This window comes from Galleria mellonella, unplaced genomic scaffold (genome assembly GCF_026898425.1).
Source record: "Galleria mellonella isolate WM207_F2 unplaced genomic scaffold, CSIRO_AGI_GalMel_v1 utg213, whole genome shotgun sequence".
Taxonomy (NCBI): domain Eukaryota; kingdom Metazoa; phylum Arthropoda; class Insecta; order Lepidoptera; family Pyralidae; genus Galleria; species Galleria mellonella.
In genome coordinates this window covers 1,702,296-1,716,346 of record NW_026442039.1, presented here as the reverse complement: position 1 = coordinate 1,716,346, position 14,051 = coordinate 1,702,296, and the positions used below count along the sequence as shown (strand labels likewise).

The 14,051-nt window shown below is 37.2% G+C and overlaps 1 protein-coding gene across 1 annotated transcript; it reads right to left on the bottom strand.

The window, feature by feature from the left end:
• Positions 1–1,874: 1,874 nt before the first annotated feature.
• LOC128200581 (uncharacterized) lies at positions 1,875–5,991 on the bottom strand. The gene is made up of 6 exons (XM_052894441.1): positions 5,988–5,991; positions 5,298–5,474; positions 4,373–4,383; positions 2,799–4,142; positions 2,244–2,541; positions 1,875–1,954 (listed from the first exon to the last, which is right to left on the bottom strand). The coding sequence occupies exons 1-6, from the start codon at positions 5,989–5,991 to the stop codon at positions 1,875–1,877; spliced, it is 1,914 nt and encodes a 637-aa protein (XP_052750401.1).
• Positions 5,992–14,051: the final 8,060 nt, after the last annotated feature.

Below are 14,051 nucleotides of genomic sequence, written 5' to 3'. Positions count from 1 at the left end.
TGTACCCAGTAAATTCACGCCATATCCCACCCTTCAAACCGAAACACTGCCATGCAAACACAACTGCTTCACGGTTGAAAAACGAATGGGACGGAGGTACCCAAGCAATCGACTTTTGTACAAAGTCTGCCTCTCCCTATACAAACGTAGTCCGTTGTATTGCACGAATCCTTAAAACATGATTATTAATTTCCATAAGACAAAACATATGCACATATAAACATAATGCACGTCAGTTGTTTAAAAATATTCAAGAATTAAAACAAATCGTTATTACTAAAGAGATTTTTTTTTATTTGACCAGATTTTTAGTGGATCCCTAGAACGTGCAAATCAGTTATACTTACTAATATATAATTAGTGCCAATCAAAGGAGATGTAAACAGGATTGTAACTAAAATAGCAACCGAACTAATTATCTTCGGTTGATTTTATAGCGAAATAATTATTAAAGCGAACACTTCATGTTTCATTGAGACATTAAGTAAATTATATATTACTGAAAGCTAAGATACTGTGATATTAAGTAGTAGGTATTTAAAATAACTGGCCTTTTAATTATTTGTAGAAACTTTATTAAACGAAAACATATTAATTGTCATCTACAAAAATTACTATACCCTAGAAATAAGGTTCCTGTAATAATAAATAAATCTAGTTGCAAAGTAAAAAATATTAAAGTAATAAAAATACCGTCAGCTTATTTCTTGGTTCATCATCTTTCTCGTAAACACTTTATTATTCGTTTATCGTGAATTTGAGAAAATTTTTCTTAGTACATGAATCCTAACATTGTACACGTGAAAATGAGTTTGTTTCTTTATTTGTTACTTTATAACATCTTAACTATGAAATTTAGTATACACGTATTATATGGGATGGATAAGGATACGAGTATACCCCTTTATTTATTTATTCTTTATTGCACAATAAAATTTTGTACAAATGGCGAGCTTAATGCCATATGGCATTCTCTACCAGCTAACCATTGGGTAAAAACAGAAAGCGTATGAAGGGCAGATGTGGTGAAAAATATGTGACAATTATAGTAACACATTAAGGCAATACACAATATAAATATAATACACACATAAGAAATGCACATATAATACATAAACATTACTTTTATATAAACTAATACATATGAAATATATACATATATATATATATATATATATATATATATATATATATATATATATATATATATATATATATATATATATATATATATATATATATATATATATACATAAATTAAAACAACGATAAGCATTATGAGATATAATAACTATTGAGTGACCTGTAACTAGCGCTGGTTTTGTTGACTCAACAAATAATTAAAAAGTCTTCTTTTAAAAATATCTTTACTTGATGCTCTGCGTAGATCTACAGGGATTTTATTCCAAAGGCTGATAGCGGTGACAGTAAAAGAATTGGACATAAATCCGGAATGATGTGACGGGGTGATGAGGAGGAGATTATGAGATGACCGAAGATTAAGGGTATGGGAGTCTTTGAGATACTGAAATCTATCTTTCAAATAAGTAGGAGAGGAAGGATCATTGAGGATAGAGAACAGTGTGCAAAGTATACGTAAGTCTTTGCGGTTACGAATGGTCAACCATTTGAGTTGTGAGCGGAAATTAGAAACGTGGTCATACTTACGCAGCCCGAAGATAAAGCGAATGCAGTTGTTAAGCAAACGATCAAGTTTGTTCAACTGTTCTTGCGAGAGGTTAGTAAGACACACGTCGGCATAGTCGAAATGCGGAAATATTAGGGATTGGACAAGGAGTAATTTAGTGGACGGAGGAAGAAAAAATTTAAAACGATAAAGAGCACGTAAAATGCTTGTAATTTTACGACACATTTCAGCCATTTGGAAATGCCATTTCAGTGATGGGTCGATTAACAGACCCAGGCTTTGACTTTGGCACTGAATGGGATGACGCTGTTCTCAAAACGCAGAATCAAGTGAGACAAGTTTAATTTGGATAGAAGTTTAGAGCTACCAATAATAATTGCCTGGCATTTAATTGGATTAACTGAAATGCCAAAACGATAGGACCAGTGCGAAATATTTTCCAGATCGGTATTTAGTTTATCTACAGCTTCAAAGATGTTATGTGGATCAGCTTGAGCATAAAGCTGTAAATCGTCTGCATAAAGGTGGTAAAAGCATCTAAGGTGGGAAATAATCAAATTAATAAACAAAGAAAATAAAAGTGGGGAAAGAATACCGCCTTGCGGAACACCAGTTTCTAGTTCACACCAGTCAGAAAGAGTCTGCCCAGAACGTATGGCTTGTTGGCGTCCGCGAAGATACGAAGAGAACCAGCTCAGTACTAACGGAGAAAAATTAAGACGGCAGAGTAACGTTAACAATAAGTCATGGTCGACACAGTTAAAGGCGTTGGAGAAGTCAATTAAAACTAAAATAGTAACGCGTGTGTTCTCCATACCATCACGAAGGTCTTCCGTTACTTTTAATAAAGCTGTCGTAGTACTGTGTCCGGGACGGAAACCAGATTGAAGGGGCTAAGAAAGTTACATTTTGAAATATAGGTGAATAATTGTTTTTGAATTATATTCTCGAGAACTTTCGAGAGAAATGGCAATATGGAAATAGGTCTAAAATGACTAGAAAGAGTAGGATTAGCGTTTTTAGCAAGGGGAATAACAAATGCTTTTAGCCACAATTTTGGAAAACAGCCAGTAGACAGAGAAGAATTGACAATGTGGATCAGAATTGGGAGAATAATATCTAATAAAAGAAGGACCATCATTCTACTCACATCGTCATATCCTGTTGCATTTGATTTGATGGATAAAACAGCTTTTCGTACATCGTCATCAGTTACTAAAGAAAAAGTAAAAGAATCCGTGGTAAATGAAGGCATGGATTTAATTTCCTGTAAAGTGGAGGCTTTAACGGCATTATCAAGAGGAGGTATAGAAGAAAAGTACTTATTAAGGTTATTAGGGGAAATATTTGAATTGAAAATAGCTGGGGCTTTCCCAAAGCCCAGAGAGTTCAGGAATTTCCATACATTTGCCGAAGAAGAATTTAAAACATTTTTATGAATATAACGGCGTTTCGCTGCTCTTACCACCTGATTGCAACGATTTCTAGCTCGTTTGAAAAGTTGAAAGGTGATTGTACTTCTTGCTTTTTTATAATTTTTAAAAGCCCGATCACGCTTCGTCATTGCCTTGCGAACATCGTCTGTAATCCACGGTGCAGGAGGTCGACGCAACTTTACAGTACGGATTGGTGCGTGTTTGTCGAATAAGCTTAGAATCTGCGCATTAAAAAGAACAATTTTATCGTCAATGTTGCAAGAGTCTAACAATGGCTTCCAGTCAATAAGTGCAGCGTCTCGACATAATAAGTCGACATCTATTCTGTTAAAATTACGTACGCGCGCGATTGTCGGCTTGGGTTTTAGAGGTTTGATTGGTTTGATTTTGTAAGATAGAAGCAGTAGGTCGTGACGTGAAAATGCAGGTGCAGAGAATTGGTCGTATTCAATAACATGGTCGATTAAGGAAGTGCAAATAATATCTAACCAGGAGTCGTCAGTATCAGGGTTATAGTGAGTAGGTTTTAATGGTAAAATTGATATATCTGCAAAGTCTAAAATAGATCTAAGTTTGCGTGTTGACGTTGTGTCCTTTAGTAGATTGGTGTTAAAGTCACCCATGATGATAATATGATTATAAGAGCTATTTATAAAATCTATAGCAGTATCAAGATCTCCGAAGTAATCTGTTGAAGGTGGGCAGTAAACTACGCCTATAGCGACTTTTGTGCCCTTAAAATCAATTTCTATAAATAAAAACTCTGCAGTGCTTCTATAATCCGAAGGAGATGACAAAACAACTTTATAAGGTAAGGTGCTACGCAAGTAAATTGCAACTCCTCCTCCACTCTTACTCGTACGATCATTCCTGATCAAGACATAACCTGGAATAGAATATGTTATAGAAGATAATGCAGGTTTCAACCATGATTCAGAACTAAGTAAGGCATGAATATTAGGTTCAGAGAACGCGTCAATTAGGTCAGTATAATGCGCCGGAATACTTTGACAGTTTATATGACATACGTTAAAGAATTTAGAATCTTTTAATCTATTCTGCAGCAAACATCTGATATTATTGTCATTATAAATAGACGAGTTGGAAGATAAAAGTGATGAATTATTACATGTTGAGTGGAGTGACTCTTCGTTCGTTATCATTGAGTTATTCAATAGTTAAAATATGTAATTAATAAATTATAAAATATATAAAATAAATTAATATGAATTGTAAATAAAATTAATATATAAATATTTAACAATACGCTTCTGCAAGGTTTATTTACCTGCCGGCACACTGTAACAATATTAACAGAAACATATAAAAAATTAAAACAATTTGAACAACAAAAACAAACATGTAAAATGGAATGCACTTATATAAGTAACTTCTTTTTACAGATAGATAATAAAGTGTTCAATATCTGTGGTTTAGCTGGCTGTTAAATCTGGCAGACGTCAAATTACAAAATGAATGTAAACAGATAACGAAAAGCTAATTTTAAGAGGGTATTTTATTCATTCATTCATTCATTCAATTATTTATTGCTATTACATGTTGTAACAAAATTGGTCTTAATTTACTAAAAGTAGCAAACATGAACCCTGAAAGGGCACAGCAATCACATTAATAAATCTTATATAAACTACATAATTAAATTTTTACATTATATATATGTATCGTCGATTAGTATAAAAAATAAAAAAAAATAAATAAATAAATAAATAAAAAAAAAAAAAAAAAAAAAAAAAAAACAAAAAATCATCATTAAATTAAAACAAACAGGCACAAACACAACTAACTTTTTTCCTTGAAAAATTCCTGTAGCGCATAATAACTCTTTGCGATTAAATATTTTTTTAGAGCTATTTTAAACTTTTTAGAATCATCCTCACCTTTTAAGTTAATTGGTATTTTATTGTAAATTTTTATTGACATTGCGAAAGGGCCAGAATGGAATAACTGTAGCTTCGAGAATGGTCTTGCTAATCTACATTGCGGTCGCAATGCCTGAGGGCGGGTATATTGTGGAAATAGGTGCATATTACATTTAACAAAATGACACGCTTCTAATATGTACATTGACGGTAAAGTCAAAATTTTATATTTAATAAAGTATGGTTTGCAAGTTTCCCTGTTATCTATGTTAGCAATTATTCTGAGACATCGTTTTTGCAATTTAAAAAGATCAATCACGTTTGTACTATTACCCCACATCAATATGCCGTACTGGAGCAAAGAGTGGGCATATGCATAATAGGCGCACATGGCTGTCTTGGTATCAGAAGATATCTTTAGTTGGTGTAGTGCATAAGTGAATCTAGACAGCTTGGTAGCCACACTCTGCACATGCGCTTTCCAATTAATATTCGAATCTACATTTACACCTAATAGTGAATATTTCTCTACGCAATCTATTTTAATATTATTGAAAGAGTAGTTAATTTGCAGCGGGTTCTTTTGGAATGGACTGAAAACCATTAATTTAGTTTTATTAAAATTTACTTTTACATTATGTGAGTGTAACCAGCTCACTATTTTTAACATACTACCATCCAGTGTACTTTGTAGGTTTAGGTTATTTTTACAGGAGACAACAACAGAAACGTCATCTGCAAACAATGTGCAGGGGCTGTCCATCACTTCAGGCAAATCATTTATGAATATTAAAAATAATATACATCCGAGGACGCTTCCTTGAGGTATTGAATTTATTAATTTTGAATGTTGAGATCTTACTGTTTTTATTTTTCCAGTTTGATTATTTACATGGTCTATTTGTACATATTGGGATCGATTTGTGAGATAAGAGGTAAACCATTTATAAGCGGGACCTCTTACTCCTATGTTGTATAATTTTTTCAATAACGTTTTGTATTGGACGCAGTCATAAGCCTTACTCATATCGAGCAAAATGCCTACGGCATATTCTTTGTTGTTTATGATATTAATTATTTCGTTAATATACTTGAAGACTGCTAATGAAGTTGACCGATTTTTCCTAAAACCATACTGATGCTCGCTGAAGATATTGTATTTTTCGCAAAATGAATATAGACGGTCACACATTGCAGTTTCAAATATTTTTGAAAACGTTGGTAACAAAGAAATGGGACGATAATTATTTATATCTAATTTTTCACCTTTTTTATAAATTGGTTTGATTAGGGAGATTTTCAGAGGGTCTGGGACTATACCTTCTGTAAATGACTGGTTAATAAGTAAGGTTAAAATAGGCGTCAATTCTTCAGCACATTTTTTAATTAAGACAGGTGGAAACTCATCGTAGCCATAGCTACGATTATTTTGATAAAAGATTTACAAGTGCTAAGTGGGTATTGTAAATTTTACATTATGATATGAAATGTTATTACTAAAAATACGAAAATTGACAAAAATCTAACAATTTGATTATCGAATTCACCTTGAAACACACAAGTGGAGACACATACACATTATATGCAAGTCATTTCTTGGTTATTCTTGCGGTCCGCTGCTTGGGAGCCGCGGTGGTAGATCGGCCGACTGCGGCCACAACTTCAGAAACTGGCGTCGTTGGTGCATCGGCTGCTTTGTACTTGGCAGTCAGGTTTTCCAACTCTTCAATTGTGAAGATTTTGACACGTGATCCGTCTGGGAGCTTCACACTTATAACTCCATCTAACGTCCAAACCCTACGAATTCCGAAATATTTTCGTGCCTCGAGGAACAATGACTGCCGCATTCGTGTCAGATATTCAGATACCAAATAAGGACTGCCCTTAAAAAGAGTTTTCTTTGTCCATATAGTCTGGCGAAGGGACGGGTCTCTAAATTTTATCAGGATCGGACGAGGTCGTCCAGGAGTAGCTGAACCAAGACGATGACACATTTCGAATTTGTCATTTTTTTTTTTTTTTACAACACAGGGGGCAAACGAGCATGCGGCTCACCTGATGGTAAGTGACTACCGCCGCCCATGATCACCCACAACACCAGCGGCATTGTAGGTGTGCTGCCGGCCTTTTAAAAAGGAATATACTCTTTTCTTGAAGGTTATGTTGTCGTATCGGTTCGGAAATACTGCTGCTGGAAGTTGATTCCAAAGAATGGTTGTGCGTGGAAGAAAGTGCCTTGAAAAACGCACGGTGGAAGACCGCCACTCGTCCAGATGATTGGGATGAAACTTTAGTTTGTGGCGGGTTGTACGGTGGTGAAAATCAGCAGCAGGTATCAATCCGAACAATTCCTCAGAACACTCCCCATGATAAATTCGGTAGAAGATGCACAGAGACGCAACATCTCTGCGCAGTTTCAATGGGTCAAGTCGGACAGTAAGGCGTTGACTATCGATAATTCGAGCCGCCCGACTTTGAATGCGGTCTAACGGAAGGAGTTGGTACTGTGGCGCTCCTGCCCACAGGTGAGAACAGTATTCCATATGCGGCCTGACTTGGGCTTTATATAATTTCAGGCGGTGTTCTGGCATGAAATATCGTCTCACCCTATTGAGCACTCCTAACTTTTTAGAAGCTATCTTAGCCTTCTCCTCTAGATGACCGCAAAACTGGACGTCGCAAGATATATCAACGCCCAGAATTCCTAGACTTGACTTTTTATCAAGGGAAGTGCCCTGAAAGTGAGGAGATACGACAAACGGCGTCTTTTTTGCGGTAAACGCGCAGACTTGTGTCTTTTTGGGGTTAAATTGGACAAGATTTTGTTCACCCCAGATCGAAACTTGATGGAGTGAAGTTTCGATTTCAGACACAAGTCTATTCCGGCACTCATCGGTATGTGCCCGCGAGATCTTTGCATGACCGGTATATAATGTATCTCCTGTACTGTCGTCCGCATAGCAATGAATATTACTTATCTGTAACATATCATTGATATGCAGAAGAAACAGAGTCGGAGATAGTACACAGCCTTGCGGGACACCAGCATTCAAAGGTTTTAAATCAGAGCATGCTCCGTCGACTACGACCTTAATGCAACGTTCCTTGAGAAAACTGGCGACCCAAATGCACAGTCTCGCAGGCAACCCAAATGAAGGTAGCTTTGAAAGCAGCGCTCTATGCCACACCCGATCAAAGGCCTTCGCAATATCCAGACTAACTGCTAAGGCCTCTCCCTTACTCTCGATTGCCACTGCCCATCGGTGTGTTAAGTAAGCTAAAAGATCACCGGCCGAACGTCCCTGTCGAAAGCCGTACTGGCGATCACAGATCAGCCGGTGCTCTTCTAGGTACCGGAGCAGTTGACGGTTAATGATGGATTCCATAACCTTCGAGAATAAGGAAGTGATAGCTATGGGCCTATAGTTAGCTGGATCTGAGCGATCTCCCTTTTTAGGGATCGGATGCACCAGAGCAGTCTTCCAAAACTTTGGGACTATGCCCGATGAGTAGCTAAGCCGAAAAAGACGCGTAAGAACCGGAGCCAACTCTGGTGCGCACGTCCTAAGCACAATTGGAGGAATACCATCAGGCCCACTCGACTTATGGATTTCGAGGGAGAAAAGTGCTCTACGCACTGAGCTATGCGTGAATTTAATGTCAGGCATAGAGCTCCTACAACACGTGATGGTCGGTGGTGGTTTCTCCCCGTCATCCAATGTCGAGTTTGACGCAAAGATGGATCCAAGAAGATCGGCCTTTTCTTTAGCGTTCTGGGCCAACGAGTCATCCTCCCTGCGCAAAGGTGGAAAAGATGACTTACAGAAATTCCCTTGTGCAGCTTTGGCAAGAGACCAGAAAGCTCGAGTCCCAGAGGGCAAACTAGCCAATCTCTTGCCAATTCTACTAATATGCTCTGACTTCGCTGTGGCTATAACTCTTTTGAAGGACCTAGAGGCAGAGTTATACTTCTTTTTAAGAGCACTGGTGTTAGGATCTCGCGACGCCACACCTTTAGCCCAGGTTAGGAAGCACTCCTGTTTCAGACGAGATGCTGTTCTACAGGAGGCTCCATACCAGGGCTGGGATTTCCCGCCGACGGGCACCACAGAGTTAGGAATAAATAATTCCATTCCCTGAAGCACCACATCAGCAATGGAATCGGCAATGGCGTCGGGATCATCCAGTGTGAAGCAAACCCGCCCCCATGGGTAAGATGCGAAAAAAATCCGCATCTCATCCCAATCTGCCAACCTGTAGTGCCAAATGCGACGTCTACCCGTAGAACGAGGTGGAGTCGGACTCGTAAGAGGCACTTTGCTCCGCACCAAACAGTGATCCGACGATCCAAGCGGGGCTTCGACGGAGATCACATAGTTGTCTGGGTGGGTGGTCAGCAGAAGGTCCAGCAGTGAAGGTGAATGGTCCAACACATCAGGGATTCGCGTAGGCGAGGAAACAAGCTGTGTCAGACCATAAGCCAAAGCAAAGTCATGAACAGATCTTCCCGCATAGTCGGTTGTACGCGAACCAAGCCATTCGGCATGGTGGGCATTAAAGTCGCCAACAATCACGACTTCAGCGGAAAGAATCTGCTCAAGCAGGGAATCTGTAGCCATTTGGACGTGCTCAATTAGTTGGTCGGTTTCAGTGTTACCGCTGTGGGACCTGTATAGGCACGCATAGATGCGGGGATGGTCATTGCAATCTACGCGCAGCCATAGAATGGACAGGTCCGTACCTTCAAGAGTCCCAAGGCGTCGACAGCAGATATCCTCTCTGACATACGCACATACACCGGCACGCGAAACAAAACAATGTTCAAGCTTATACCCCGGGTAGGTCAGGTATGATGTTTCGTTAGGAGGGGATATCTGTGTCTCCGTGAGGAAGAGCAATGCCGGCCGCGCCGTTTCTAGGTGGTGGTGGACAGCGTTCAGGTTTGAATGAATTCCCCTAATATTACAGAGGCTCACATTGAGCAAAGGGGATGCCGCAGAAGTCTTGCTCTGTTTGCCCTTGGTCCCATAGAGCGGAATTTTGCCCCCCCCAGAATACGCAGGGCAGCCCGAGCGTGGTTGCTCGAGGGAGGATTCTCCAGCAACATGGCTGCTGGTACCTCCCTGGGGTACGTTATTTTTTTTAAATTCCACTGCCATGGTATTGAAAGATGGGGGGACGGAGTTGGGGGAGGATTTTAGGATAAGGAAGGGGATGGGTATAGGATGGGCCTCCGGACTCCCTCACTCACCATACGGAATGTGGTCGCACTAAAAGTGCAGCCACTTAGTGTCGGTATTCTGTGAGGGTGTGGTACTTCCCCGGTCGAGCCGGCCCATTCATGCTGCAATACCATATGGTATTACAGCGTGGCTCTACCACCTATGTCATATGTACAGTCCTGGACCCCTAAATGCTTTGTAATAACTGAGACTGTCACCTCACGAACGTCCTCATCAGCTCTCTCAGTGATTCCCCCCAGCAGTAAGAAATTCTTCCGATGACGGCTTTCTATTGCATCCATACCGACCACAAGATGATTTATCTGCTGCCGCAACAGAGTAAATGTGGAGAGAGTTTGATCACGGAAATACTGGAACTCACTACACAGTTGCTTCAAACTCATTTCTCCTGATGGCGAGGCTTTCAGTAGTGCCTCGAAGGCATTGATGCGCTCATTAAAGTTCTTCTCTATAGCAGCTTGTGCCTTGAGTACTTCCAAGATGGTTGCCATTGTATATGTGAATCAATAAAATAGAAAAGTAGTAATGGCTTCGACAGGTATTTAAATTATAAATATTATTTCATGGGTATGTATATACTAACTATTCACCGTGTATACTATATATTGTGAAGATTTACTATTTTTAAATAATTAAAATTGTAGAGCAACACAAACTCAGCTGTTACTTTTTTAACCGCCTACCCGCGAAAAAGTCCTTTAAGTCCTGGTAAGTAAACATATCCCAGTCACGTGGAGGAAGTCGCTAATTAAAAGCTACATAATAATAATTAAAAGTACATAATAAAAGGACATATATTAAAAAAAAAATCTGACAAATTCTAATAGAATTAGCTATGCATTCATACATCAGTCAATTATGACATTTTATATTAGTATTTAAATAGGTATAATATGAAAAATATATTTTTAACATTCCATTGGCACATCTCTTGTTAATTTCATACCGCCCGCTGTTTTTAATTGCATAATATATTTTAAGAGTTACAATTTAATTAACATAATAGCTTAGCGAATATAATGTGGATAAATTAATCTGTCTTCTAATCAACTACATCTAAAGCTTATTATAAATATGAATGTTTGTAATGTAGACTTTGTACAAAAGTCAAGTCAAAAGTACCTCTGTCGCAGTTTCATGACTGTGTTTCGGTTTAAAAGGATATGGCAGTTAAATTATAGGGCAAAGAGGTATAATACCTTAGTTCTCAAGAGAGAGTAACGCATGAGGGGAACTATGGGGTTCACAGTATACTCTGTGTTGTCCATGGTGCTGTTCATGTTTATAGGCAACGGTTAAAATTTTTGATCTGATAGTCTGCTTGTTTTGTATTCTATCTTATATCTTTATTTATAATAAATATTTATTACTACTCTAAATATTATAAAAACCATCTTTCATTACACTATTTATATGGCAGTTCAAATAAGATTACGAATCGCTTCATAGAGAGCTTGATAATCACCATCAATCATCTATAAGAATATTATAGTTCGAGAGCGCATTAAAACAGTAACTAGACAAAAAGACAGACAGAAAAAATTTTTAAAGGTCCATCTAATAATAATCTTTTAGACGTTTCTTATTAGATGGACCGTTGAATATGCAACCCTTAAATAAGGACAATTACAAATCACCAAATTGAATGTAGTATTGAAATTTCGTGTCAAATAATAACTTATTATAAATGTTTATTATAATTATTAGGTATTTGAGTAATGTATTTTATTACTTAAAGTTTTTGCTAAAATGCAGTCTTGATTATATTATTATGTACTTGCTTGATGATAACTGCTGAAAATATACCTCCCTCTTGGGGGGGTTTTGACAGTAGTTGCCACGCTTGGCAGGCTTTTGGTGATGTTTAAAGAAAAACGCTGCTGCTTATCCCTAGACCATTAAGCTTTTTAGTCGCCTCTTACGACACGTGTGGGAAAGGAAGGGTTGACTTATTCTAGACCAGAACCAAACGGCCGGTTTACTTCGTATGTACTTGCTCACTATACATGTAAATTACTCAAAATTTAAAGTGAAAAACAAATAGATTATTATTAAAAATTATATTATTTATTGCCTTTATTTTACCTATATAGTTACAATTTGTATTTCATTAAGTACAGTTTAAATATTAGATTATTAGAGATTAGTTTTTACGAGGCTCAAATACTCGTATAGTGATTCATCAGAAAAAAGTAACCTGTATCATCACTACACATATTTTATGGCATGAAATTGGATCATTAAAACGCCAGTCTGTAAACAAACAAAGTTACCTTCACATTTATAATATTAGTAAGGACAATGATGTTTCGTAACATTTAGCCGTAGCAAAGGGTTGAGTAAATTGAAACCATTCCTATATTAATTTATCGACAGTTCATACCTTCATTATTTACTGCAGACTGATTACTTTATATGATAAACTTAGTTTCTTCACACAGAAATCTAATAAATAATATTTCATTTATTATTTTAGTGATGCTAATATCAAGGTGGAAAACTTATAAACCTAGTTTCTTCACACGCCAGACTAATAAATAATATTTCGCTTATTATTTAGCAATGCTAAAATCTAGATGGAAAACTATATAGCCAGCTTCTCTAGACAGTTACGTTAACCTATTTTGCAATATCACAAATTAGATTCAATATTGCTGTGCTATTGATATTATTTCTTCTGAGATTAATAGCATTGAGGACTGCCATATACATTTATATATCGCTTTCGAATAGATTTTGTGTATGGTTTATAAGATAAGGAAATCAACGCGATCATCATTATATCAACCTTTAACTGTCCACTGCTGAACATAAGCCTTCTTGAGGAGGTTTTGCCAGTAGTTGCCACGCTTAGTAAGCGGTTTGGCAACCGCAGTCAGGATTTTATATATGTTTTAAGAGGAACGCTGCTGCCCATTCCTCGCCCTCCCTTAGCCGGCTCTTACAACACCCACGGGAAAGAAAGGGTTCGCCTATTCTATGCTGGAACCATACAACCAGCGCCGATTAACGCGATACTTTAGGTGGACTATGATAATTTCCATAGTTTATGATTTTTGTCCGTGTGGTTCTGATATAGAAAGGGCTACCCCTTTTTTCCCATGGATGTAGTAAGAGGCGAAGGGGATTGAAGATAATGATCAAGGAATGAACAGTAGCGTCCCTCTTAAAACATCACCAAAGGCTAATTGTGTTTGCCAACCCATCTCCATGGCAAATACTGACAAAATCCCCCTTTATGGGGTGAACTATATTTATCAATGGACAGTTAACGGCTGATAATGATAATTTAACTGAATTATCTCGACGTTTCGACCACTCCTCCGGTTGAAGTCACGAATACCAATGCCATATCTACATTTCCAAGATAGAAGCATTTTTTTCTATCCAGTCATTATCATAAGTGAAAAAAGAAGTTTATAAAGTAAATTATGCTTCGTAGAAAAAAAAATACAATTTAGATCAGGACAAAATTGATATTAAATAATACTCTCTTCATATTAGGCACTTCTAATTCTTCTATTATTATTTTAAAAAGGATAATACATCAACGGATGGATAACGAGATATTTCATCGTGAAGAGAATATCAGGTACTATCTACGAGTATGTTTTTAAATTTAGAATACGGTCAACGAACAAATTATGCTTCTCAAAGAAAAACTGCGTTTTTATTGGTATTAACATTAATATGGAACCAAACAAGTGTAAACTCTATCGAATGCAAACAAAATTCAAAATCTGTTTATAATTGCAGATGATAATTAATTATATAAGATATCATAAAATTACAGATGATTTGAAAACTTTATTCTTTGTAGGTCGCTTAAAAATGAAAACTTGTT

Coding starts and splice junctions, on each gene's coding strand:
- LOC128200581 (XM_052894441.1), bottom strand. Junction 2,542..2,798: donor ATGCAACAGGATATGACGAT/GTGAGTAGAATG, acceptor TAACTTTCTTAG/CCCCTTCAATCTGGTTTCCG. Junction 1,955..2,243: donor AACTGGTGTTCCGCAAGGCG/GTATTCTTTCCC, acceptor TTTTGAGAACAG/CGTCATCCCATTCAGTGCCA.